Source organism: Episyrphus balteatus, chromosome 2, assembly GCF_945859705.1.
Source record: "Episyrphus balteatus chromosome 2, idEpiBalt1.1, whole genome shotgun sequence".
In the NCBI taxonomy this organism is placed as follows: domain Eukaryota; kingdom Metazoa; phylum Arthropoda; class Insecta; order Diptera; family Syrphidae; genus Episyrphus; species Episyrphus balteatus.
The window spans coordinates 37,298,184-37,322,694 of NC_079135.1; the positions used below are offsets into that span (position 1 = coordinate 37,298,184).

At 30.7% G+C, this 24,511-nt stretch overlaps 4 protein-coding genes across 4 annotated transcripts; 2 read left to right on the plus strand and 2 right to left on the minus strand.

Moving 5' to 3' along the window:
• Positions 1 to 270: 270 nt before the first annotated feature.
• Positions 271 to 13,274, minus strand: LOC129909389 (RNA polymerase II-associated protein 1). Its single transcript, XM_055986474.1, has 16 exons — positions 13,148 to 13,274; positions 12,827 to 13,083; positions 12,485 to 12,776; positions 7,056 to 7,467; positions 6,784 to 6,994; positions 6,460 to 6,719; positions 5,763 to 5,929; positions 5,535 to 5,698; positions 5,380 to 5,462; positions 3,091 to 3,310; positions 2,885 to 3,036; positions 2,270 to 2,819; positions 2,066 to 2,204; positions 833 to 1,057; positions 566 to 753; positions 271 to 502 (listed from the first exon to the last, which is right to left on the minus strand). Exons 1-16 carry the CDS (start codon positions 13,272 to 13,274, stop codon positions 335 to 337), a joined length of 3,615 nt encoding a protein of 1,204 aa, XP_055842449.1. The 3' UTR covers positions 271 to 334.
• LOC129910016 (general odorant-binding protein 69a) lies at positions 3,468 to 5,504 on the plus strand. Its single transcript, XM_055987247.1, has 6 exons — positions 3,468 to 3,608; positions 3,681 to 3,759; positions 3,830 to 3,918; positions 5,018 to 5,120; positions 5,197 to 5,261; positions 5,323 to 5,504. The coding sequence occupies exons 1-6, from the start codon at positions 3,549 to 3,551 to the stop codon at positions 5,338 to 5,340; spliced, it is 414 nt and encodes a 137-aa protein (XP_055843222.1). The 5' UTR covers positions 3,468 to 3,548; the 3' UTR covers positions 5,341 to 5,504.
• A 1,135-nt stretch (positions 13,275 to 14,409) lies between the features above and the next one.
• On the plus strand, positions 14,410 to 19,112 carry LOC129910882 (uncharacterized). The gene is made up of 3 exons (XM_055988471.1): positions 14,410 to 14,586; positions 18,112 to 18,678; positions 18,740 to 19,112. The coding sequence occupies exons 1-3, from the start codon at positions 14,526 to 14,528 to the stop codon at positions 18,946 to 18,948; spliced, it is 837 nt and encodes a 278-aa protein (XP_055844446.1). The 5' UTR covers positions 14,410 to 14,525; the 3' UTR covers positions 18,949 to 19,112.
• Positions 19,113 to 19,174: 62 nt separating this feature from the next.
• On the minus strand, positions 19,175 to 21,714 carry LOC129910881 (putative nuclease HARBI1). The gene is made up of 3 exons (XM_055988470.1): positions 21,101 to 21,714; positions 19,668 to 19,880; positions 19,175 to 19,609 (listed from the first exon to the last, which is right to left on the minus strand). Exons 1-3 carry the CDS (start codon positions 21,642 to 21,644, stop codon positions 19,227 to 19,229), a joined length of 1,140 nt encoding a protein of 379 aa, XP_055844445.1. The 5' UTR covers positions 21,645 to 21,714; the 3' UTR covers positions 19,175 to 19,226.
• Positions 21,715 to 24,511: the final 2,797 nt, after the last annotated feature.

Sequence of the window (24,511 nt, forward strand, 5' to 3'; positions counted from 1 at the left end):
AATAAAGGGGAATTGAGTAACAATAAGAAAATTTTCATTAGATATAAGCAGAATTTTAATTTAATTTCTTTATTATCTAGCATTAATTGAAGAAAAGTTTAAGAGGTCAAGTTACTATAGGGTGCCTGCTTTCTTATTATTATTGTATGCGGTCTTAATGAAACGAATAAATGAAGAGTTGAATGTGTTGAGATTGAATGAGTAATAGCGAACTGAACAAGAAATCTTCTCTTACACATTAAATAAAAAAAAAAAAAAAAAAAAAATAATCCTAGTTTCAGATTTTTTTTAATTTTCCATAGATCAATAAAAATTATTACAAAACGAAAGACACTTAGGAATTATTGACATTTTCATTGTATTTTTGCACATGATGCTGCGCAATTTTATGTACTATAGTGTTGGGACGTAAAGAATTTGAATACAATGCTCTCGCGTAACAATTAATTAGTGATTCCTCTAGTTCTGTTGGATTTAAGTAAGCATCTAATCCTCCAATAAGCTGTTTAGAAAGAAAATTTTTAAATACATACAAAAAAAAATACAATTCAACTATCTTCCTTACCAAACTTTCATCACAATTTAAAAATCTTAAAACTGATGCATGTTCAGACCAAATCATTCTGCGCCATTTATTATCATATTTTTGTGCTAGAGGTATTAGAACCATTGCACTAAATAAATCATCACCATAGCTTGCCGCTTGAAAGTGATCAACAAAAAGAGCATAAAGATTTTGGAATTTACATTTACCTGCAAAAAAAAAAAAAAAAAAAAAACAAAAAATACAATCGTCAATTTTTTTTTAATTTAAATGTATTATCGAAGGTACCTTCAAAATCTTTATCGAATTCAAAACGAATGTCTTTGCAAGATTGAAAAAATTTCACCAAGTGATCTTTAAGTAACGCTTTAATAGTTGGTTCCAAGAACTGAGAGTCTGGTCCCATGAATGTGATCATCAGATACATTAGTTTCTCTGTTGGAGTTGTTATTTGAAACGATTCATCTTCAAGGATACTCGTGAAAGTAAGCGTCATTCGGACAACTTCGCCCTCTAAAAATATATAATTATAATAAAGCATAAAACATAAATTCAAAGTAATCACACGTAAAAAAAAATACAATTTATAAAAAAAAACTCACCTCTATTGCGATTATCAACTATCAATTGATAGTTGCCATATATATTGAAATTTAGTATTTTAGTATTTTAAAACCTAATTTGTTTTTAAATCAGTCAACTTTTCAATACGATTTATCAATTTTATTTCAAATCTAGATGGTTAGCATTAATAGAAATGATCAAAACTTTAAATAATTGAGCATTCTATGAAAAAGAAGACGACGAGCACTACATAATGCAAATAATTCATAAATAACGAAGAAAAAAAATAACAAAAATAATAAAAAATTATTATTTATTATTATTATTATATTGAAATAATTCATAAAGTTAATTGGCTTCATTAATTGTTTAGTAGAACAACAGAAACTTTTTTCTCAACGAACAAATATGTATAAAAATAAATGTTACACATACACCACAGTGATCGAATGATACAAAATTTGTTGCTGTTTTTTTTTTTAATTTTTAAAAAGTGTCAGGCAGGCGGTTGTAAATGCCATAAATTCGGCACCGACGACGTTCTCTAAATATGTACATAGGTCTAGCAGTGCCGAGATAATTCGTCGCGTTGGTTGGTCTGAACTCCAACCACAATATCACTCTCATTCTCTCATCTGTGTTCTAAGTGATAGAGGTATTAAAGCGAATAAACGTGCTGATGAATTGGTCATGCAAGGATTAACCCTTGAGGGCTTAACACAATATGAGTCATTCAGCGTCTCGACCATTTTAACTTTATATGTATATCATTTTTAAAAATCATTAAATAAACGAAACAAAATTTAAGTATCTTTAAAATGAAATTACTTTTTGAATACAAATGAAATTACTATTTTAATACACAAATAGTAAAGTTTTGTTTGCTTTCCCCAGTAAAAAAATCGACGGGCACCTTACACAAATTTGTAAATACAAATATTCTTACTTACGACTTACCTGAAACAAGTGCAGCCGGTCTCTGATGAACATTATTCACATAGTCCTCTAGAATATTTTTCAATTGAAAATATGGCCAATCTGTTGGCAATATTGCAACTGCAGACGATGGTATACTCAAGGAAATCTCTGTAGGGGACTGATAAGAAATAAAATTGTTTAACACTTAATTTTATATTAAGAAGGGTTATTCATTGAACTCACCACAACAACATAATGTGGATAAACCACTTCCAAGTACATATTTCGCCATTTGTCCAATATCTCTTGTTTCACTGCACTCAAATATTCTCGATTGAAAATGACTTTTTCAAAAAGTCTCTCAATTTCCGGAATATGTTCTGCACTCAGACTACACAAATAACTATACACTGCCCGTAAGATTGTTGATTTTCCCAAGAACTCTTTGAATCCGTCGAAGCATAACAATTTAAATATAAGACGAAGTTCACATTTTGCGAAGAAATTCGTTCTCAGATACATATTCAAACCATTCGAAAGGTTGTTCAAAAACTCAACAACAGCATCAATTGTGCGTACTTTGATTAAACAGCTAACAAGAATTTTATCATTCTGTTTTACACATTGCTCCGCGAGCTGCCATAGCGATGTCAAGAAGTAAATGCAATATGTTTGCGGTATGGCAAGCTGTGGGCCATGTTTTTGCATTAATATTGCTCCAGCATTCGGTAGAGCTGGATATATATCCCGCCGATCAATAACATCCTGTGAGCGAAGAACTATCGATGTGTTACTAGAAAACAAAAATTCTTACTACAATTTGAATTTTTATAAATGTAAAGTTGCAACACGACTTACTTAAGAGATTTCTCGAATCTTACAAATGCTTCAGATTCAATGAAATTTTTCAGATATTTCCCAAGAAACTCTTTGAACTTTTCAAGGTCACTGTTTTTTGTAAACCAAGTTACGGTATTTAAGCATGCCGTGAGTAATGTCGATTGAGAGAACTGAAATGATGAAATTTATTAAGAAATATTTGAAAGGAAATGAAATCATTTTACCTCTTCAATACCGAATTTGGTTGCCTTATGGAACCAATTGCAACAGCAGTCAACCAATGATGATCCCAGTAAAGAACTCACTTCAAAGCCATTCGGTCCACTTGAAATTGCGCATAAAAGTGCTGCTGCATGTTGTCTTATAAGATAGGGACCACCCCCTTCGTAGACAACATTATGATAATGCCATTCTAACATGTAACGAAAAGCAGGTAGGAATTTCCTAAACAAACAAACAAAGTTGATTGATTACTACTTTTGGGACAGATGTATAAATGCACGCACACGAGAGGGTTGATTAGAGGATTTAATTATTGTTGAGAGAAAAGTGTTGATTTGCGTTGTGTGTTTGTAATTGATAGCACAAGGGCCATAAATAGAGAAACACAAAGTTCAAAAAATATATTGTTGTTTTGGATTAGCCTGTGGCTTGTTTGTTTTTGTGTAAATTTTTAAATAAAATGGACAAATATATGATTTTTGCATTTCTGTTTTTCGGAAACTTTTCGTTGTATAAAGCAGTAAGTATAATTATTGAAATTAAATTGAATAAAATGACAAAAAAAAAGTGTAATTGATTAAGAATGGTTTAGATTGAAATTCCAGAACATCTTAAAGCACACGCTAAGAGATTGCATGATAAATGTCAAAAAGAAATTGGAGTTGATGAGGGTAATTTTGTTTTAATAATTTCTATATTTTTTAAGTTTCGTAAATAAAGAAGAAATCAAATACATTTCAGAACTAATTGCTCAAAGTAGAAATGGAAACTTGCCAAATGATAGAAAATTAGAGTGTTACATTCACTGTTTGTTCCAAAAAACTGGATTGGTAAGTTTAACACCTTTTTGTAACTTTAAAATCGTATTTCGCTATGTGTTGTGTATAAATAAATAAATAAATTTGTGGCATAAGAAGCTCGTGGAAAGCCAAGGTCTAAGCAATTATAATCTCAAGCATTTACGTTTATGTACTTAATCCAGAAGATTGAGGGTCTTAAATTTTCTATCTAACGACCAAGATAATAAACACTTTGGCATGACTTCAATTCTTTCCAAAAGAAAACATTCAAACTTCAACTTGAAATTCCATCGCCATAACTCAAATCATTGTGATTTGGGTGTGATTTATTACTATTTCACTATTAAAAATACAATAAGTGTAATAACCAAAATTTCAAATTTTTAAGTTTAAAATGTGTAAAGAAAAAAATAATTCCAAATTAATGGAAAGTAAAAAAATATGTATTTTACTGAAATACAATCAAAATGACTTTCTCAGAGTTAGGCGGAGACTTTTCTTAATGCTAAGATATGTACAGATAATTTTAGCATGATCATTTCTCAGCACTCTCCAGAAACCTTTTCAAAAATGTTTACGTTAGAATCGACAAGTAGAAGAAATATTATTTGCTCCAGTGAATAGTGCACTTAATTAGTTACACATGACTACTCGTTCATAACAAAACTAGAATCGGCTCTTAACTGCAGCAATTTTAATTCTTTACAATAAGTGTCTACATTATTGGAGGAGGAGTCATGTAAATTACACACAATGTTAAATTGGCTAGGAAGGAGTTTAAGCTGGAGTTAAATGACGAATAAAATAATCTACTGAGTCGAACCTTGCACGTAATTTTCCGTATAATTAAATTGGTTTTATATACACAAAATTGCGAAATGTATTCTATTTTGACAAAATTGGTTTTGAGTTTTAAACGCGATATTGGTGCAAAGTTGTTAACGATTAAGAAAAATGCTAAAGCCATTTTAGTAAGTTAATACGTTAATTAAAATGGATTTAAAATTGTACTACATCGTTCAAAATCCTAAATTTATTAATCAAACAAAGGATAAAGTCCACCTTAATATATAAAAACAAAACTTTTTCCTTTCGTTTTCTTAATTTAACAATACAATTATTTTTATAGATTGATGAAAACAACATTATTCACTTGGAGCATATGATTGAAATTCTTCCAACAGAAATGCAGGAAATCATTGAGAGATTAATTGACTCATGTGGGACGAAACGTATACAAAAATTATTTATATTCAAAAAAAAAAGAAAGAAGTGAATTGATTTTTGTTTATATTATTTGTATTTCAGATGGCGCAGATCCATGTGAAACAGCATATTTAACTGTGAAATGTTATTTCGATGCTGACCCTGAGGTTAGATTTGTAAAAGATCTCAGTAAAGAAACAAACATATAAATTTGTCTTCCCTTTTCAGAATGCGATTTTAATTTAAAATAATTCATCTATAGAAAAATCTAAATTTATAACTTACCTATAAAGAACATTATCCGACCGAAGTAACATCAAGGAACGGAAAACTCGCAATGATTCTATTTGAACTAATATTAAATTTTGCTACATTAAAAAATAAATAAATAATACAAAATTAACAACATATTAATTAGAATTTTTAAATACAAAAATTACCTTAATATCTTCTTGATTGAAGAGATAATTTTGTATACGATCGACAATATTCATTGAGAGAAGCCTCAAAGCAAATGATAGACTTTGTGATATTAAAATACGACAAAGTTTTAAAACAAGATACTGTGGATAGTTGTAGAATGGTGGAGTTGTTAACGATGTATCTTTAAATACAAAAACAAAATTAAACAAATTTCAATTTATTTTTAATTTAAATTTATATTTTACCAACACTTTGTAGCCCAGGCAATAAATTGGTAAACAAGCATTTTAATAAATCCTCAGAGTTAAAAATATGCATCGCTGAGTCTTTATTCGTCCGAGCTATTCGAATTAATATTTTTAAACAGGATGTAACTGTGCTGTTGTCAGGTTTTACACTGCTTAGTATGAAGCTGTAAAAAATAAAAAAAAAATTAATTATTCGCATTAAAAACAGAAAATTTGTACACTTATATAATAAATAATTCTATTATTTCTTTTGAAACACATTCAGTCATGTACCCTAGAAGTATATTATTCGTATTTAAATATTCTTGTAGAGGTTTTGAAACCACAAAACTAGACCAAACCAAGAAGACAATCTGCAGTCAATAAAGATTAGGACTTTATACGTGAAACTTTAACTGATCAATTCATAATGTAAATAATCAGAAAATAATCGACAAAGAACAATTGGTTTCATTATTTGTTGAACAAAAGAAAAATGTATTAAAAACTGTACCGGCAAAATTTAAAATAAATGGTCCACATACGCCACAGTGACCATTTGAAAATTGAAAATTGTTGCCACCCACTTTTTAATTAGATTCGTTTTGGAAAACTTTGAAAATCTATATTGTGCAATGCAGATTTTGAATTTTAATTATTTGTGAATGAATCTTTAGATCAGCATACAATTTTATAACTGAATTATATTACTTACTATATTCTTTGTATAATATTTGATCTTAGCAAACATTCAATTAAATCCGTTTCGGCTAATTGAAAATCAGTCATTGATGTTTTGCTTTCTTCTTCTGTTTCTTCAACACTTGCTTTTAATGAAGAAGACACTCTTAAATTTTTCATTTGTTTTTGAAGAGATTCAATTGATGTTGGATCATCAGATTCGCCAATTGTTTTAACTTCAAAAGTTGGCTGCCAGAAACCACCAGTGTTTTCATAAATAAAATCTAAAAGAGTCTATGAAATAAAATATGTAAATTAAAAATTTATGATTTTTTTAAAGAATTCTTTTTATATTTACTTCATCGGTTTCATTATAAAACATTAATGCTAATGCTTTTGAAACAACTTCCAAAATCACTGGAGTATTTTCATCCAAACCGAATCGTAGGAGGAAAAAAATCTTAGCAATCGGCAGCTCAAGAACATTGTCGTAAAAACCTTGATTGTAAATACTTAGAATGCCTCCAATCGATGAAAAGGCTGAAACTCTTTGCTGAATCACATTCGATCTGATTAAATAAAAAACAATAAGCAATTTGAGAAACCAATAAAAATGGTGGAAAAAATAACCTTGCTAAACGAAAGAGCTCTTGCAATGTATAACCTGGTCGAGATGGCTCATCTCCATGCAAATATAATTCTCTGTTATCTTTTGTATCGTTTCGTGTTTCTGTGTATGGGAGAAGTACACCCTTCCAATCAAATCTAGCTTCATATGGTTGATCTGCATCTAGTTTGGGTACCGAAGCTGGTATATCCCGCATCCAATCCAACTTGTCCTTTTCGACAATATCAAAGTTAATCCATTTTTCAGATGAACTTTGTTTAAGCAATTCCACTGCCGGATTACCTTCCGGCAATTGAGTGCAATCGTTAGTCGATGGTTGTTCAAAAGTCGTTGCAAGAGTTTTAATGGGTTGCATTTGCTTTTCGGCTAATTTTTGTTTCCTTCTCTTTGCAAGAAATTCAAGGAGTGCAGGATCTTGAAGAGAATTTTATAGATTTTATAGAATAGTCCAGTAAAATTAGATTAAAAGAAGGCAAATAGCCAAATTAATTAGGAAAACGCTGAAAATTGGTAGAGACCTAAATTAAGGCATACTATTAAACATAGTAAAAGTCCTGACATTTAAAAATTAGTTTGGTTTAACGTTTTGCATTTATAAAAATTGAAGTGTGTGTGAAAATCTGTGTAAATTCGTCTCAAAAATGAGATTTAAAAAGGATCGATCCTTCATTTCATTTTTTGAGTTTTTTTGATAACGCCACCTTGCTTATATGGTAAGTCTTAGAGGTGTAAACAAAACATTAAGTCAGAGAAAATTAAATTTAAAAATTTATACAGGGTGTCCCAAAAGTAATGGATCAAACGAAATATGCTGATAGGCCAACCTTAGGGCTCTCAGAATTTGGTAACTTGTTCATCCCAAATCCTTACGGTTTTCGATTTAATGCAGTTTTTGTGAAATTTCGAAAAATCCCGACTTTGCAACAGTATTTTGCTTCCTCCGCTCATAATTGATTTTTGTTTTTTACAATTCTTTCACTAAAACATGGCCAAATAATAAGAAATAATTATTTCGTCAAAATATTTTTTTATTTCATACGCCATTTTGCTGCAAATTATTTAACAGTTCCATGTTTTATAAAAACTCAATTTCTTAATTTTTTTTCAGAGCAACATCCTGAAAATAATTTGTATGGTGTGACACAGGTTAATTGTTTTAAAAACTTGCCGTGTTATTGCACTTTTCAAAAATGTATAAAAGTTTCCAAACTTGAAGTTAGAACTAAAGATATTACAATTTAAATGCAACAAAACAGGCCTTTTCAGAGAAAATTAACAAAGAAAAATAAAAACATTTCCTCGACTGTTGTTTGTTTATTTCTTTTTTAATAAAAGTCTCGATTTTTGTTTGTTATTTTGCTCTGAAAACCCCTGTTTTTTTGCATTAAAATTGTAATATCTTTCGTTCTAATTTTAACTTTGGAAATTTTTATACATTTTTGAAAAGTGCAATAACACGGCAAGTTTTTAAAATAATAAACCAGTATCACACCATACAATTATTTTTCGGGATATTCCTCTCAAATAAAAGTAAGAAATTGAGTTTTTATAAAACATGGAACTGTTACATAATTTGCAGCAAAATGGCGTATGAAATAAAAAATATTTTGATTAAATAATTATTTCTTATTATTTGGCAATGTTTTAGTGAAAGAATTGTAAAAAACAAAAATCAATTATGAGCGGAGGAAGCAAAATACTGTTGCAAAGTCGGGATTTTTCGAAATTTCACATAAACTGCATTAAATCGAAAACCGTAAGGATTTGGGATGAACAAGTTACCAAATTCTAAGAGCCCTAAGGTTGGCCTATCAGCATATTTCGTTTGATCCATTACTTTTGGGACACCCTGTATATTCAAGATTTTTAGAAACTTGATATTTTAGTAGGATAAACTAAGGTGAATTTAGAAAAGGAACAAAAAGCTATTTACTTAACAAAAAGTGGTATAAAAAAGATGGATCCTGTGCCCATGTTCTGTAACTCTTATCACTGGCGATAAAATATTTGAATGACTTTAAAATCCATTAAATCTCATCAAAATAAAAGAAATTTTGTTCCAGATCATAATTTATTAATTCATAAATTCTTAGTTTGAAAGAAATTTTGCTTTATTTATGGAAGAGAATGAATTTTAGAGACGTTGAAAAACGTTTATCGCCAGTGATAAAGTTACAGAATCGCTAGATATTGTTTATATATAAAAGTCACACATAGAAACAAAAAATCTAAAAAAATCTAAAACTCAAGATATGGACGTTTAAAAGTCAAAACCGTGAAATTTAATGTTTGAGAAATAATTCACCAAAAATCAGCACGAAAGGTATTTGAAATAATGTTCATGTTATTAGAGCAAGAACTAATAAGTTGTAGGTTATTGTTCATATCTTCGTGACCTTTTTAAGATTAAATAAATTTCCTACAGCCTGCTAGAAGAAATTTATTTAATAAGCTGTAGGGCATATTACATATATTAAAACTGCATATGAACTTTGTTTTTAAAATATGTACTTCCAAAATCTGGAAAAAACGCTTTTTTAGACCTTCAAACATTGCATACAGGTCAGAACTTTAATAGCGGAATTCATAGTCGTTGCTCGAGTTGAAATTTTTCTCAACTTAAGCATTCCCTTAAGTAATGCCATTATTCGCAGCAAGAATAGAGCGATCCACTTGAGTTATTGAAAATCTCGACTTGAGGAAAAAATGTTCTCAATCCAGCTGTCATCTGAAAATCTTTTTCTCTTTAATTATTCTTCATTTATTTGATTTTGTTTTTGTTGTGATACACGATATTTAACATTAATGAAATAAACAAATAGGGAATTATTAAAAATTATATATTTTTAGATGATAGTTTCCGTCAAATTTCATTGTGAGTTTGATTGAAAAAAAAATATTCTGTCAAGTCAAGATTTTACTCTACTCAAGTAAATGCTTAAGTTGAGAAAAATCTTAACTTGAGTAACAACTATAGCTGCGTTCCTTTGGAAATATTTATCTACTTTTTAGTACTTAAAACTACTTTGATCTACTTTGCTATACTGAAAAAGTAGTTCAAAGCAGCTTTAAGTACTAAAAAGTAGATAAATATTTCCAAAGGAACGCAGCTTATGTTAACTGTTTTCAATAGTGTGCCTTAATTAAGGTCTCTACCAATTTTCAGCTTTTACCTAATTAATTAAGCTGTTTTAGCTTATTTTACTAAACAGAATTGAAGTTAAAGCTATCATAAAAATTAAACATGCGCATGGAACAGAAAATGGTACAGAAGGAAGTTTATTGAAAACATAAGCAATCGTTTTTTAATATTTTATTATTGAGAAAATTGTACGTCAGAAATTTTCTCATTCGTATTTTCAACGTTGTACAAACAAGACCTTTTGTATAAATTATTTATCACCATTTATTTTTATTTATTGATAACTGGAAAGAACTTATTGAAATTACAAGGACTTAAGACAAAACTAGAAGCAACTTTTAAAATGTCAGATTGTGGAAACCTTAAATTTTTCCTTGGAATTAAAATCGATGTTGAAGAAAATGTGATAATACTTTCATAAGAATCAAGTATTGACAAGCAGCTCGAAAAATTTGGGATGGAAGAGTGTAATCCAACAAGAAGTCCAATGGAAAAAGGATTACAACTTCAATTGACAAAATCAGAGCAAGAATTTAACAAGCTTTACAGAGAATTACTTGGAAGCCTCATGTAAATCATGTTATGTGTTCGACCTGATATATGCTTTCCAGTTAGATACATGGGAAGGTATCAACAAAACCCTTCAGAAAATAACTGGCAAGCACTCAAAAGAATAGTGAGGTATCTAAAAGGCACTAAGAAGAAAAACCTTATTTTTGAAATAAGTGATGATCACCCTTTAACTGGTTACGCTGATGCTTACTGGGTAAGTGACATAAATGATAGAAAATCAGTTACTGGCTATGTTTTTAAAGTTTTTGGATGCACGGTTTCCTGGTCAAGCAAGTGAAGCTGAGTATGGCTCTCAGTGCGGCTGTTTCCGAAGCTATTTGGATTCGGGGGCTATTGCAAGACTCAAACCAAATTCAAAATGAGCCTGCAATAATTTGGGAAGACAACAAGGGCTGCATTGGAATGGCAACAAATTTAGAAACGAAGAGATCGAAGCATATCGACATTAAACATCATTTCATTCGAGAACACATTCAAAATGGATTGATAGAAGCTAAACCTATTGGTACAAAAGACCAACTTGCTGATATGTTAACAAAGTCCCTGGCTTCAACACGTTTTTAAGACCTATGCCAACGCCTTCGATTAAACGATTGAGAAGGGGTATTGAAAAACATAAGCAATCGTTTTTTAATATTTTATTATTGAGAAAATTTTATGTCAGAAATTTTCTCATTCGTATTTTCAACGTTCTACAAACAAGACTTGTTTTGTATAAATTATTTATCACCATTATTATATAGCATTCGCACTTTTATTTAAACTTAACACAAATGATTTAACCTTTTCACAAATATACATCACCTTTTAGCAAATATATTTCACCTTTTAGCAAATATAATAAAACAAAAAGCAAATCAATTAAACCCAAAAGCAAATATAATTAAACTAAAGCAAACTATTTAAACTTTTAGCAAATCTATTTAAACTAATCGCAAAGTGATTTAACCTTTTCTAGAAAAAGCTTTTGGTATCGAGCTATGAAGAAGGGATGAGGATTTTGAAGCTGTCCGTAGCACAAAAATCAACGAAACATTCCAAAAACCACAATAAGACCCTAAAAACAAAATCCCAGTTTACGTAATTTTTTGTTGGGTGGGACATCCGCTATTTAATAAAAAAAACGCGTTACTCTCATTATCTCAAGAACGACTTGTTGCACAGAAAACCTGTGCTTTTTAATGTTTCTTATTACCGAAAAAGTTATGTGGGAAAAAATTAAAACTAACATACTCCAACTCTTAATAGTATAGCTTATTAAAGATAAAAAGACACTTTCAAAACATACGCATGACAAGTTTTAAGTAAGATTAACATGGACCATAACTTTGTTGCAGTTATTGAAGTAAAATTGATAAAATTAGATTGCCCTAGCAATGTTATTGACATTATTCTACTTATTCCAATGTCAGCAAACGGATAATAATTTTTCATTTTAATATAATTTTTCATTTTAAAGGTGAAATAAATTTGTTTTTTGGTTAAATAGATTTGCTCAAAGTTTAAACAGTTTGCTTAAGTTTAATTATATTTGCTTTTGGGTTTAATTGATTTGCTTTTAGTTTAATTATATTTGCTAAAAGGTGAAATATATTTGCTAAAGGGTGAAATATATTTGTTAAAAGGTGAAACTAATTTGTGTTTAGGTTAATTAAAAGTGCGAATGCTATATGAACCAATAAACTCTAATAAAGTTTAATTAATCATTGCACTTACCAACTGATTGCATTATCTGTTGTTGTTCTGCTAAAATTTCCTCCTCTTTCATTTTCTTAAGAATTTCCAAGTTTTCCTCGTGAATCGCTGTGGCAGTTGTTTTATCGTCTACAATTATACTCTCATCGCCGAAGGCTGTTTTGGGATTCTTTTCAATCGGTTCACAATCCATGATCATCATCATTTCATCATGTTGCCTTTTTCTATCTGCGTTTGAGTCATCTTTGGAAGATTTAACTGAATTCTTTTTTTCGATGGACAAAGCAAAGAGACTTTTTCCTCCAGAGTTTTGCTAAAGAAATCAATTAACTTGGAGAATTCATTTCTAGTTGTTTAACTTACTCTGAGAGAGATTCTTTCGACTTTTGGAAATGAGGTGACAGTTTCCACAAAAGGTGTATCTTTTGGTGAATTGGTAGTTTTCTCAACTATGTCACCTAGAATAAGGTTTGTGAGTGCCTCATTTTTCTCTTCTTTCTTGACTTCAACCGGATTATGAATACTTTTCACAGTATTTGAAGCTGATGGAGTTTCTTTTGTTTGTGCATTCGAAAGTTGAGATTTTTCTCTACTTTTTGCAAATATAGACTTTTTTGGAGCTAAACATTTATATCAAGTAGTTTGTGTGAAATAAAATAATAACAAATGCACTTCAATTAATACCTTTTTCTGGTTTAACTATACTCGCAGCAGGTTGAAAAGCAGAATTTTTAGCCTTTTCGGCTAAAAATGCTCGCTGCATTTCCAAAATATCATCTTCAGAATCATTTCGACTTGGTCTTTTATTCATTTTTAATTACAAATTTGCCGGTTTATCGGCACAAGGAAATTGGGAAAGTAGATGTTTATAAATTTTGCTATTTGATGTGTTTTTGAAATCAAGGTGTCAGATTTTTTTTGACGTTTGTATGCAGTCGTACCAACATATTATTCAATATGACATCTTTGCTAAATGTTTGTCTGGTAGATGTCGCTTTTTTGTGTTTAAAAATTTCAAGACTGTTTGGTTACTTTTTGGTTGATCTATCGAACGGACAGTTTTATAGCCTACAGCCCAATTGAGATAATTTCGCAAATTAAGTCAGTTTAAATCAAATTAAATTGTTGTTTTTTTATGTCTGCTGAATTTTTGCTGAATTCTTTAAAAGATTTTTTTGTTTAGTTCGTTTGGAGTTAAATGTTTTCATTTTTAGGTTTTCACCGATTTTATCAAAAACTTGTGCTTTATGAAATCTTGTGGTTAACGATAAATGTTTAAAAAAAAATCTTGTGTTTTGGCCATGGGTTTTGAGTTTTTTTCTCGAATACCGCTTTTTTGGTTCAGCCCAGTACGCAGATCGCGCTAAACTAAATTTTATCTCGACAATTTTTATCTCTACACGCGTTCGCTAAAAGCCAAGATAAATTTAAATTTAAAAATAACGGCTGAATCACAGTTTCATTTACTTATACCTGCTTACATTCAATACCTATTACATACATATTTTTTTTACCTGCAGAATACCTTTTTTACGCTCTCATTTTGTTTTGTTCCTCTTCTTTTATATATTCCAAGGTTTTTTTGCCTCTTATTCCTTGCAGCAACAACAACAACCACAAAAATGTCTAAATTTATCTGTGCAAAAATGCGCTGAGCATTATTTCGCGAGCTAAATTGAGTGGAGACTTTTTGCAAAAGTAGTAGATGACAATTTCGAATTTAGCGCGTGAACTGCGTACTACCTGGCTAAAAATCCTCGCTAAAATTTATCTTTGGAGGAAATTTGTATGAAAGATAAATTTTAGCGTGATCTGCGTACTAGGCTTTCGGTGTGAAAAGGCTATTTCGGCAGCCAACTTTGGTGCAAATATTCATAGTACACAAACAAACCTATGTATCTCAAGTTGTATGACAGTACACAAACAAACCTTTGAATGTCAATAGATTTTATGAAAAAAAAAAAAAAACACAAAAAGAAAACAAAACATAAATTTCTTATTTTTTATTTCTTGCTTCATGTTTGAAAAATAAAAATTAGAAGAAACATAAATAAAAAATCAAATGGAGAGCAATCAAATTTCTATTGAATGTTCACTGGAGACATTCATCAAACAACAAAACGGTAAGTAATGATTTAAATGTACTCTTTTTCACATTTTTTTTTTGGGACTTGCCAAGAAGTGCCAAGACAGGAGCAGATCTGAAGGTAAAATCTTCTTAAAATGGGTGCATAATACAATTCAGGGGATTCAACCACATTAGCGCAAATTTAAATTCCTTGCATACATTCCAATTAACTCCCTCGTCTGATTAATTGGTTATTGATTTCATTTGTATGTTTTATTAGATGCATTATCTTAGGGCATTTATCTTTTTCTTAGTACTTTCAAGTTGCTTTCAAGTACTATTACTCTATTGAAAAAGTAGTTCAAAGCAGCTTTAGAGCCCTAAGCAGTAGTGCATAGTGCATTTTTCAAAGGAACCCCCCTCTTGCAAGGAATTGATAAATCCTGAAAAACTTGGCATGTCTCTACAGAACATGTATTTCTCCTCGCATCTAGCAAACTAGAACTCCTCATTTTCCTTGTTCCTTTATTCGGCGCTTTTATGATGTCGAAGGGATCATTGCTATCCCACGTATCGGATTCACATTAGTGATCCGCCTGTGGGTTTCGCCAGGGAAACCTTAGAGACCAGCGACAATCTTCCCGGTTTTTAATTGTTAAATTTCTGAGGCCAACTAAATGCTGGTGTTTCTGCTTTTGTTTATACTAGGAATTTTTTAGCCTAGCTTCCTTCTTACTTCTATGTCAATTACTTTGGAAGTGACCTAGCAGAGGTTGTAGCGTAGGTATTACTGAGCGGATCATATTTCGGCACTTGAAATTTTTCATATGTTTACACATTTCAACGATTTTAAACCCAGAAATTTTTGGTCAGTTTCAGATTTTTTTTCAGTTCTAAACAGAAGACTTCTGGTTCTTTTTGAAAATATTTTTTTATTTTGCTCAAGCACCAAATTGGGTGTAGATTATATGGACTGAATCTCAAAGTACATTTTTCCACGTTTTTTTAGAATTCGGAGACCGTTTTAAGCCACATTTTGTGTTTTAAATTTTTTTTATAAACAGTTTTTCAGTTCTATTTATGCTGAATCAAATAAATTTTTATTCATCAAAATCAGTTAGAAATTGTGGAAGTTATGATTTTTTTACTGGAGAAGAGAAATTTCAATTTATTGGGACAATCGAAGAAATGAAAAACTAATTTCTCTATTTATACTGATGGTAGAAAATGTGTTATGATCTTAATTTGTTATTTTTTGTAACTACGTTTTTGAAAAATTTTGATATCGTTTTTGGTTGCTCAGATATAAATTTTAAATACAAATAAAACAAACCCAAAGTGTCAATTCTTTTGACCGGACCTGACTATCTTTATGTATTTTGACGTGCCGAATCTGAAGTCAGTTTTGCCCAAACACCTTCAAAATTTTGAAGAAATTGTAAAAAATTGAAGTTTTTTTTGCAATAAACTGTAATTTTCGTTCCCAAGTAAAAATAATTATAACTTCCACAATTTTTAATTTTTGATGAGTAAAAATTAATTTCATTCAGCATAAATAGAACTTGAAAACTGTTTATAAAACAAATTTAAAACACAAAATGTGGCTTAAAACGATCTCCGAATTCTAAAAAAAACGGGGAAAAAATGTTGTACTTTGAGATTCAGTCCATAAAACCTACACCCAATTTGGTGTTTGAGCATAATTAAAAAAATATTTTCAAAAAGAACAAGGACTCTTCTGTTTAGAACAGTAAAAAATCTGAAATTGACCGAAAAATGGCTGAGTAAAAAATCGTTGAAATCTGAAAATATTAAAAAACGGTTTTTTTGACGATAACTTGAAATTTTGAGGGTCTACGAAAAAACATTTTTGAAATTTTGAGGGTCTACGAAAAATTTCAAGTGCCGAAATATGATGTACTCAGTAATACCTACAACCTCTGTTAGGTCATTTCCAAAGCAATTGACATGATTTTTATTTTGTAACACAGTGTAATAAGCAGGGATAGGATGTTGTGTAATTTGCCTTTTTTTCTTGCTTAATCGTACGACATTATAGATTAAATACAAACACGTTTCACGTCCCCCTCGTTCCAAATATATGTATTTTATTTTGCCTTTTTTTGCCTTTTCTTTCGTTATTGCCTTTTTTTGCCTTTTCTCTTGTTATTGCCTTTTTTTGTCTTTTCCTATGTTTTTTTATCTTTTTAGCGTCTTAAAGGTAATGCCTACACACAAAACACTCAAATATACAAACAAAAAGCTAACTTACTCAGTATAGGCGTGTTTTTTCTACAACTCAGTAGCTACTCATTTTTTTTATTTTATTCGAAAAACAATAAAAACAAATACTTACTTGTGTAATTTTTATTATTGTTTTGCGAATAAAATCAAAAATGAGTAGCTACTGAGTAATAGAAAAAACACGCCTTATATTACTTAGACTTACTCAATATACATATCTATTCTATATTAAAAATTCACTAATTACCCCACACAAACAAAATTCGAATGAAAAGATCTACCTATGCTACTTGTGTGTCTGCTATTGCTACCATTTATTGTCTTCTACGTTCTATTGCGCGGCCGACAACCGCCACGTATCAGAGTTCAAAAGCTAACTTACTCAATTTACAATACTCCATTGAAGAAGTTCTCCAGATTTTGGACATAATCCGGAGAGATTTGGAAGCTGCGAAAGGGGCAGTCGCAAAAGTTGTTTTTGAGGGACTCGAAAAAGTTGTACAAATAAATTGCGTAATACATTGGAACACAAATCCAGGGGTCGAACTACGTACGTTAACGTATTGACGCTTTATGTCTCTATCATTTTCTTCTAATTACATAGAGAAAGCAATAGTCAAAACGGTAACGAACTTATGCCATAGTTCGACCCCAGAGCACCCGGCAAATGTTGAAGTGGGCGATGTCGAGTTATTTAATTGGGGTCCAGTCGTCTCTACAGATGTAGAGAGATATTTTAGCTCCTTTAGAGCACTCTTAAGCCTGGTACGCTGCTCGCGCTAAATTTTAGCTCCCATACAAATTATCGAAAAATTTTAGCAGAGCTAAAATGAGTCCCATACAAATTATCGATAACTTGTATGGAAATTTTATCTTAGCTAAAATTTAGCGCGAGCAGTGTACCAGGCTTTAAGGGACAATCGCAGTCGCTTGTTAACTGAAAATTTTAAAAAACTCATGATTGTTCAAAATTACTGCAATTAATTTTTATATTTCATTCTTTTCTCAATAAATGCCTTTTTATGCCTTTTTTGGAGTTTTATTTTGCCTTTTTTTAAGTTTTTAGGTCCACAAGATCCTATCCCTGGTAATAAGCCTAGCTTCCTTCTTACTTCGCTGTCGTTACATGGCACATTAATAATTGAGTGTTTCAAGTCACTAGACAATGGTTTTTCATAGGCCTGCATCAATTTGTAGTAGAAAATTTAATCGACATATGAATTTTGTTAATGCTCTCTTAAAACAATCAAAGGGTCATAGTTACATGGATTCCTCAACTTCCCTTACTTTTCTATTAAACAAAAATGTCTGCTTAAACTGTTATATGAATTCCCAGATATAGAAGAATATGAAGACGACATGATTGAAGAAGTTCAAAACAGTGACCCTTTGGACTATTTGGACGAGGATAACAATGAATTAGACGATAATATTGAATTAGAGGAGGATATTAAATTCGATCATACTTCCGAAGCCAATTATTCAGATGCTAATCAACCCAGAGACGTTTGGTTTGAAGCTCCAACAAGGCTGCTTCTAAAATGTATAGAAGAAATGCAACCAAAATTAGGCAAAACATTTGCCTTTAAAAACAAACAAAAAATGTGGCAACAGATCCATAAAGTCATGGTTGCAGATGGCTACACTTTTTCAGTTGCACAAGTTCAAGGAAGATTTCGTAGTCTTGAACGTCGCTACAGGCGAACGAAACAACTAGAACTCATAAATTCAGACAGAAAAAGGCAACCCTTCTTATACAAAGATGAAGTTGAAAAAATTCTTTTCAAAAATAAACGTAAACGCCCTGAATATATACTTGATAGTAAAGAAAAATCAGGTACATCTAAAAAAGTATTAACTGGTGAAACAGGTTCGAGCGAAAAAAGTTACACATATTCTTCAGGTTTGATACAAAATTTTTGTTCATTCTTAAATGTTTTCATAACAATTTATTTCTCTTGTAGGTATAGAAGATTCCGATGGACCTGTTATAAAAAGAAAGAAAAAAACTGAGACCTCTCATGAAAAGTTATGTAAATGCCTTCAGAATATAGACAAACGGCAAGTGGATTACAACAGAGAAATGCTTAAAATACTGCAGAAAAAAAATGAAATTGAAGAAAAGAGAAATGAAATTTTGGAAAAAATATGTGAGAAACTGACAAAACCATAAAATAATTAACTATTTATTATTTATTGCTTTATTTTGATACGAGAAACTGGTTGGAGATTGTAGGTATTACAAAGGAAAGATGTTTGCATAGAAAGCACCAGACAATGGGATTGGGAAAGATTTAGTTTTCTTAAAATAAAACTGCTCTTTTAGCTAATTGACCTTGATACCTATTCTTAAACTAAAGCAATGTTGGTATTAAAAAAAAAAAAAAAACAAAAATTACTTCGACTACGTAACTTTCGCTCTTTAATATTTTGTACAAAATTCGACGACCCCTACTGATTTCTCATATCTTGGCAAATTTTGTTTCGTACAACATTTCCCTTAGCAATATCTCCCATTTGCAGCTCCACGGTTTCAGTTTGGACTTCTTCTGGTTCCAGTGCAAAATTTAAATCATCTTCACTGGTCATATTATGAAGAACACAACAGGCTCTAATAAAATGACATATTTTCGGTATTCCTCTTAATTTGCAGTAGTTTATTTGTGGGAAACGTTGTTTAAGCATCTCAAATGATTGGTCAACCACAGAAGTGAGACAAGAACTTAACTTTTCATTGAATTCTTTTTGTTCAATGGTCAGATAGCCAATGTCCCGGTAGGGTGTCACTAAATTGTCAGTACATGGATACGCTGAATCACCTAACACATAATATTCTGAAATATATCAACTTTCAAATAAGTCATTTTTTGTGAAATGTTTATGAATATTTACCACCACATTCTGTTAATTTATGGGCCATATCAGAATTTTGGAATACCCAACTTTTACTGGACGAACCAGGGAAACCAATTTGAACATCCACAAACTTTTTGTCCTCATTACAGACTGCTTGTACACATATACTTGGATTGCCATTGTGATCTATATATTCCTTTTTATTACTCACTGCGGGATCAAAAGTAAAACGTCTTCCACCAATGCACCCTTTTGAAATTTAAATTAGGGATTAAGAAATTTATATAAATGCATATACTATAGTACAGGTAAAATAGTAGGTATGTACATAAAATCGCAAATAAAAAATTTTACACTCATGAAACCTGGCAAAAAGTTTGCCTTTGGGATGAGAACCAAGGATCGAAAAAGTCTGTAAAAAAGTTGGATGGAAGGGTGTTTTTTCGCGGACAAGAGGGAGGGGGTGAAGGTAAGAAATACAGTGAAAAAAATTGTTTGTCGAATATCATCATATGACACATGTTTTAAAGGTATTTTTAGATGCAGAATCTAATGACATAAAAATAAAGTCAAATGATTGCTCTAAGAAAAGTTATTGCTGATTAAATATTATCGAAACCCATGTGGAAAACAAGATACATTGATGAAATTAGGAATAAAGGTTTAAGATAAAGCATCTTATTGAGTGAAAGAATTTAAGAAATTATGAAATTCGGAATTAATACTACAAAAACTGGGACAAAAATGTTACACCAACGAACATCAGTACATACTACTTATGTTTCATTTATAACAGAATCCAAGAATCTAAGCAGTCTATACAAATATTTTAGGTGAAATGGTGTTTTTTTGTGGGAAATATCTAAGGAAAATCCACGATAAGTCCAATAAAATCAATGCGATCCAAGTTACCCTTACGAAATTTATTAAAAATGTTCGTCTTTCTCATGGAAATTACGAATAAAATAAGTGTGTACATTTTGTTCATGTCAAAGGGTGTTTTTTTTTAGGTGTAGAGAAAATATGGGTATATTTGGAAAAGTGTGTAATACTAGTGGTACCCTTACCCTATTGAAATTCAGCAATTGTGTTACTTTTATGAGAAAATTTATTGCCACCCTAATGAAATTTGGTAAAAACGTTGAGCTTGGGATAGAAAGTAAGAATAAAGAGTTTTTATAAAAATTTATGTAAAAGGGTGTTTTTTTTCGAAGAGAGAGAAAAATCTGTAATTGGTTCCAAAAAGCGAATGATTCGTGTAAAACGTCTAAGAACTTAAGTGTACCTAAACGTTCAATTTGTCATCGAAACTAAAAATAAAATAGACTTTTTTGATCCTTGGTTCTCATCCCAAAATCAAAGTACTTTTTGCCAAGTTTTATGAGTGTAACAATTTTTTTTTAAATGCCTATTTTACCTGTACTTATATAGTTTTGATCAAATAATAAAATTTATTCTATTTCACCTACCAATTGCCTTTAAAAATCCAGCTTTGTTCTTGAAGAATTCACTTGTCTGCAGTTTCTGCTCTTCATCTGGCCATTTAATAACTTTTGGACTAAGTTTGCTTAAAAACATCATACATCTTTCAATAACACGTGAAACCGACGATATAGAAAGATCAAATCGTCTTCCTACGCTTCTGAAACTACATGGATGTCCAGCGAACCACAAAAACAATGCCATGCTCTTTGGTGCACTACAGAGCTTTTGTGCTATGTGATTGGGATAATCGAGACTTTTTTCATATCTTTTTGTAAGGCTTTTATAAAGATTTCTTTTAATTCGAAAATGTTTGACAAACTTTTTCTCGCTATATTGTGGTATAGTTTTTTCTACAAAACCTTTCATAGAAATTCTTTTTTTCTTAAAGGTTTTGGTTGCCATAATAATAGCATTTTGTATTTCATTATTCATTTCGGCATCTTGAAGTAATATATTGTTAATTTCATCATCATTATTATTTATAGTTTCAAATAGAACTTTGATTTCTTCTTTGGTTAGTTTATCCATATTTGCAATATAAAATTAATAAACTTTTTTAAAAGTTGATTATTTTCTTAACAAATAAATAAATACAAAATTGAAATCAAAACAAAATTTTGTTGACGTTTAGGTTAGTTTGATAAGCTGATAATTTGTTAAAGTTGTCCCAAATTAGGTTTGTTTGGTTATTTAAAATGTACACAATTAGTTCTGTTTGCGTACTTTCTGGTATGGAAAATTTTTCAGATCTATTGGGACCAGTTGTACAAACCAGGGGTCGAATTACCGCACACGAATACGATCATACGTTAACGTTTTGTTTATTGCTCTCTCTATTTAATTAGTAGAAGCAGATAGGGACACATAGCAACCATACGTTAACGAACGTATGCCGTAGTTCGACCCCAGGTTCAGTCCCGGATGAGGAATTCAACTCGCCGATTTCGGCGGATTAAGCCCAGCACGCAGATCGCGCTAAACTAAATTTTATCTCTACATGCGTTAAGGCTTAACTACATTCACCACTTTTTGAAAAAGTACAAAAGTGAAAATATTTTTTTTCTCGCTAGCGGGATTTTTTTGTAAAAAAGAGTTTACAAATTGATTTTTAAACGGAAAAATAAGCATTCTGCATCATTTATTTTAATTTTCTAGCCCGAAAAACCATACAAAAATGCATTTGAAAATTTTCACTTTTGTACTTTTTCACTTTTTGAGCCAATGTAGTTAAGGCTTTAGTTAAAAGCCAAGATAAATTTAAATTTAAAAATAACGGCTGAATCACAGTATCATTTACTTATACGGCCGTATTCTGCTATTCGATTCACGTGAATGTATAAAATAAGAAGCGTTTAAATGGGGGTTAAAATTAAACAATTTTTTTTTTCTTTAAAATTTCTAAAGCAGACAGAAACAACGTTTTGCTTTCGACATTAAGCTTTTTTTCAAAGCTATGTAGACGTGGTAAAGGAATGAAATCTTTCTATTCACGTGAATCGAATAGCAGAATACGGGTGATACCTACTTACATTCAATATAAGATACATATTTTTTATCTGCATAATAGGTTTTTTTTGCCTCTTATTTCTTGCAGCAACAACAATGACCACAAATGTCAAAATTTATCTTTGAAAAAATGCGCTGACCATTATTTCGCAAGCTAAATTGAGTGGAGACTTTTTGCAAAAGTAGTAGATGAGAATTCGAATTTAGCGCGTGAACTGCGTACTACCTGGCTAAAAATCCTCGCTAAAATTTATCTTTGGAGGAAATTTGTATGATAAATAATTTTTAGCCCGATCTCCGTACTAGACTACTAGGCTTTAGCTATTTTACTTTATATGGACCTTGAAACAGTAGGTACTAAACATCAACTTTACCATCGAATTCCGAAGATAAAAGTTGTTGAACTTAATTTTCAGAAGATAAATCCATGCTTGAACCAAAGTTGATTCACAGGAGATATTTTCGCAAATAAAGTAAGTTCAAATTTCAAATGAAAAAGGTTCCCCCGGAAAAATTAAATTTCACTTTTCCCCTATTGTGAGTACCGCCATCAACTTAGCAGCACTTAGTGGGGATTTTCAAAATTTTTTATGCAAATAATTAGGTGAGAATTAGGTGAAATTTAGTGAATCAATTTTACAATTTGGTGAATCATAGTTTAAAAGTTATTAACAAATTACGTAAGGCGTAAAGTTAGCAGCACTTGGTCATGAAATTCAAAAAAAATTTCTCCATAATTCAGTGTCAATTTAGTGAATCGTATTTCATCAGTTTCATAATTTGGTGAATCATAGTTTATTAAATAATAACTAAAATAGAAAAATTAACAAACGTGACGTAACGTAAAAAAAGCATTTGTTAATCATGGACACAAACCTCACGAATGAGAATGGCAGAGTTCAACACACCAAAACTGAACCTAAATTCAGATTTTTTCACATTGAACGCACTTAATATAAATGTATACTATGACAATGCGTTCAGGTGACGTTTTTCATTTACAAGATACACCTTGATTTGAAAATTTCCAATGCAAGTTACAACAAAAATGCTATTTTATAATACAAAAAAAGTTTGTTTACATCTTCACTAGCCCAGAACTAACATTCAGTGGAAGTTACTCACAAGAAAGATTTTGTTTTTTTTTTCGCATGAGTCTTGGACACTGATCTGTCTTGAAACATTTTTGAACTTCCGCAGATGATTACTTCAAAAGTATGATTCACCAAATTCTGAAATTTGGAACATTTATTCAGAAAAAGACCACAAGCATTTTGGTACATAATTCATAATTTGGTGAATCTTAATTCAAGAGTTACATGCGATTTTCTTTTTTTCGCGTGCGTCTTGGAACATTTTTGAACTTCCGCAGATGATTACTTCAAAAGTATGATTCACCAAATTCTGAAATTTGGAACATTTATTCAGAAAAAGACCACAAGCATTTTGGTACATAATTCATAATTTGGTGAATCTTAATTCAAGAGTTACATGTGATTTTCTTTTTTTCGCGTGCGTCTTGGAACATTTTTGAACTTCCGCAGATGATTACTTCAAAAGTATGATTCACCAAATTCTGAAATTTGGAACATTTATTCAGAAAAAGACCACAAGCATTTTGGTACATAATTCATAATTTGGTGAATCTTAATTCAAGAGTTACATGCGATTTTCTTTTTTTCGCGTGCGTCTTGGAACATTTTTGAACTTCCGCAGATGATTACTTCAAAAGTATGATTCACCAAATTCTGAAATTTGGAACATTTATTCAGAAAAAGACCACAAGCATTTTGGTACATAATTCATAATTTGGTGAATCTTAATTCAAGAGTTACATGCGATTTTCTTTTTTTCGCGTGCGTCTTGGAACATTTTTGAACTTCCGCAGA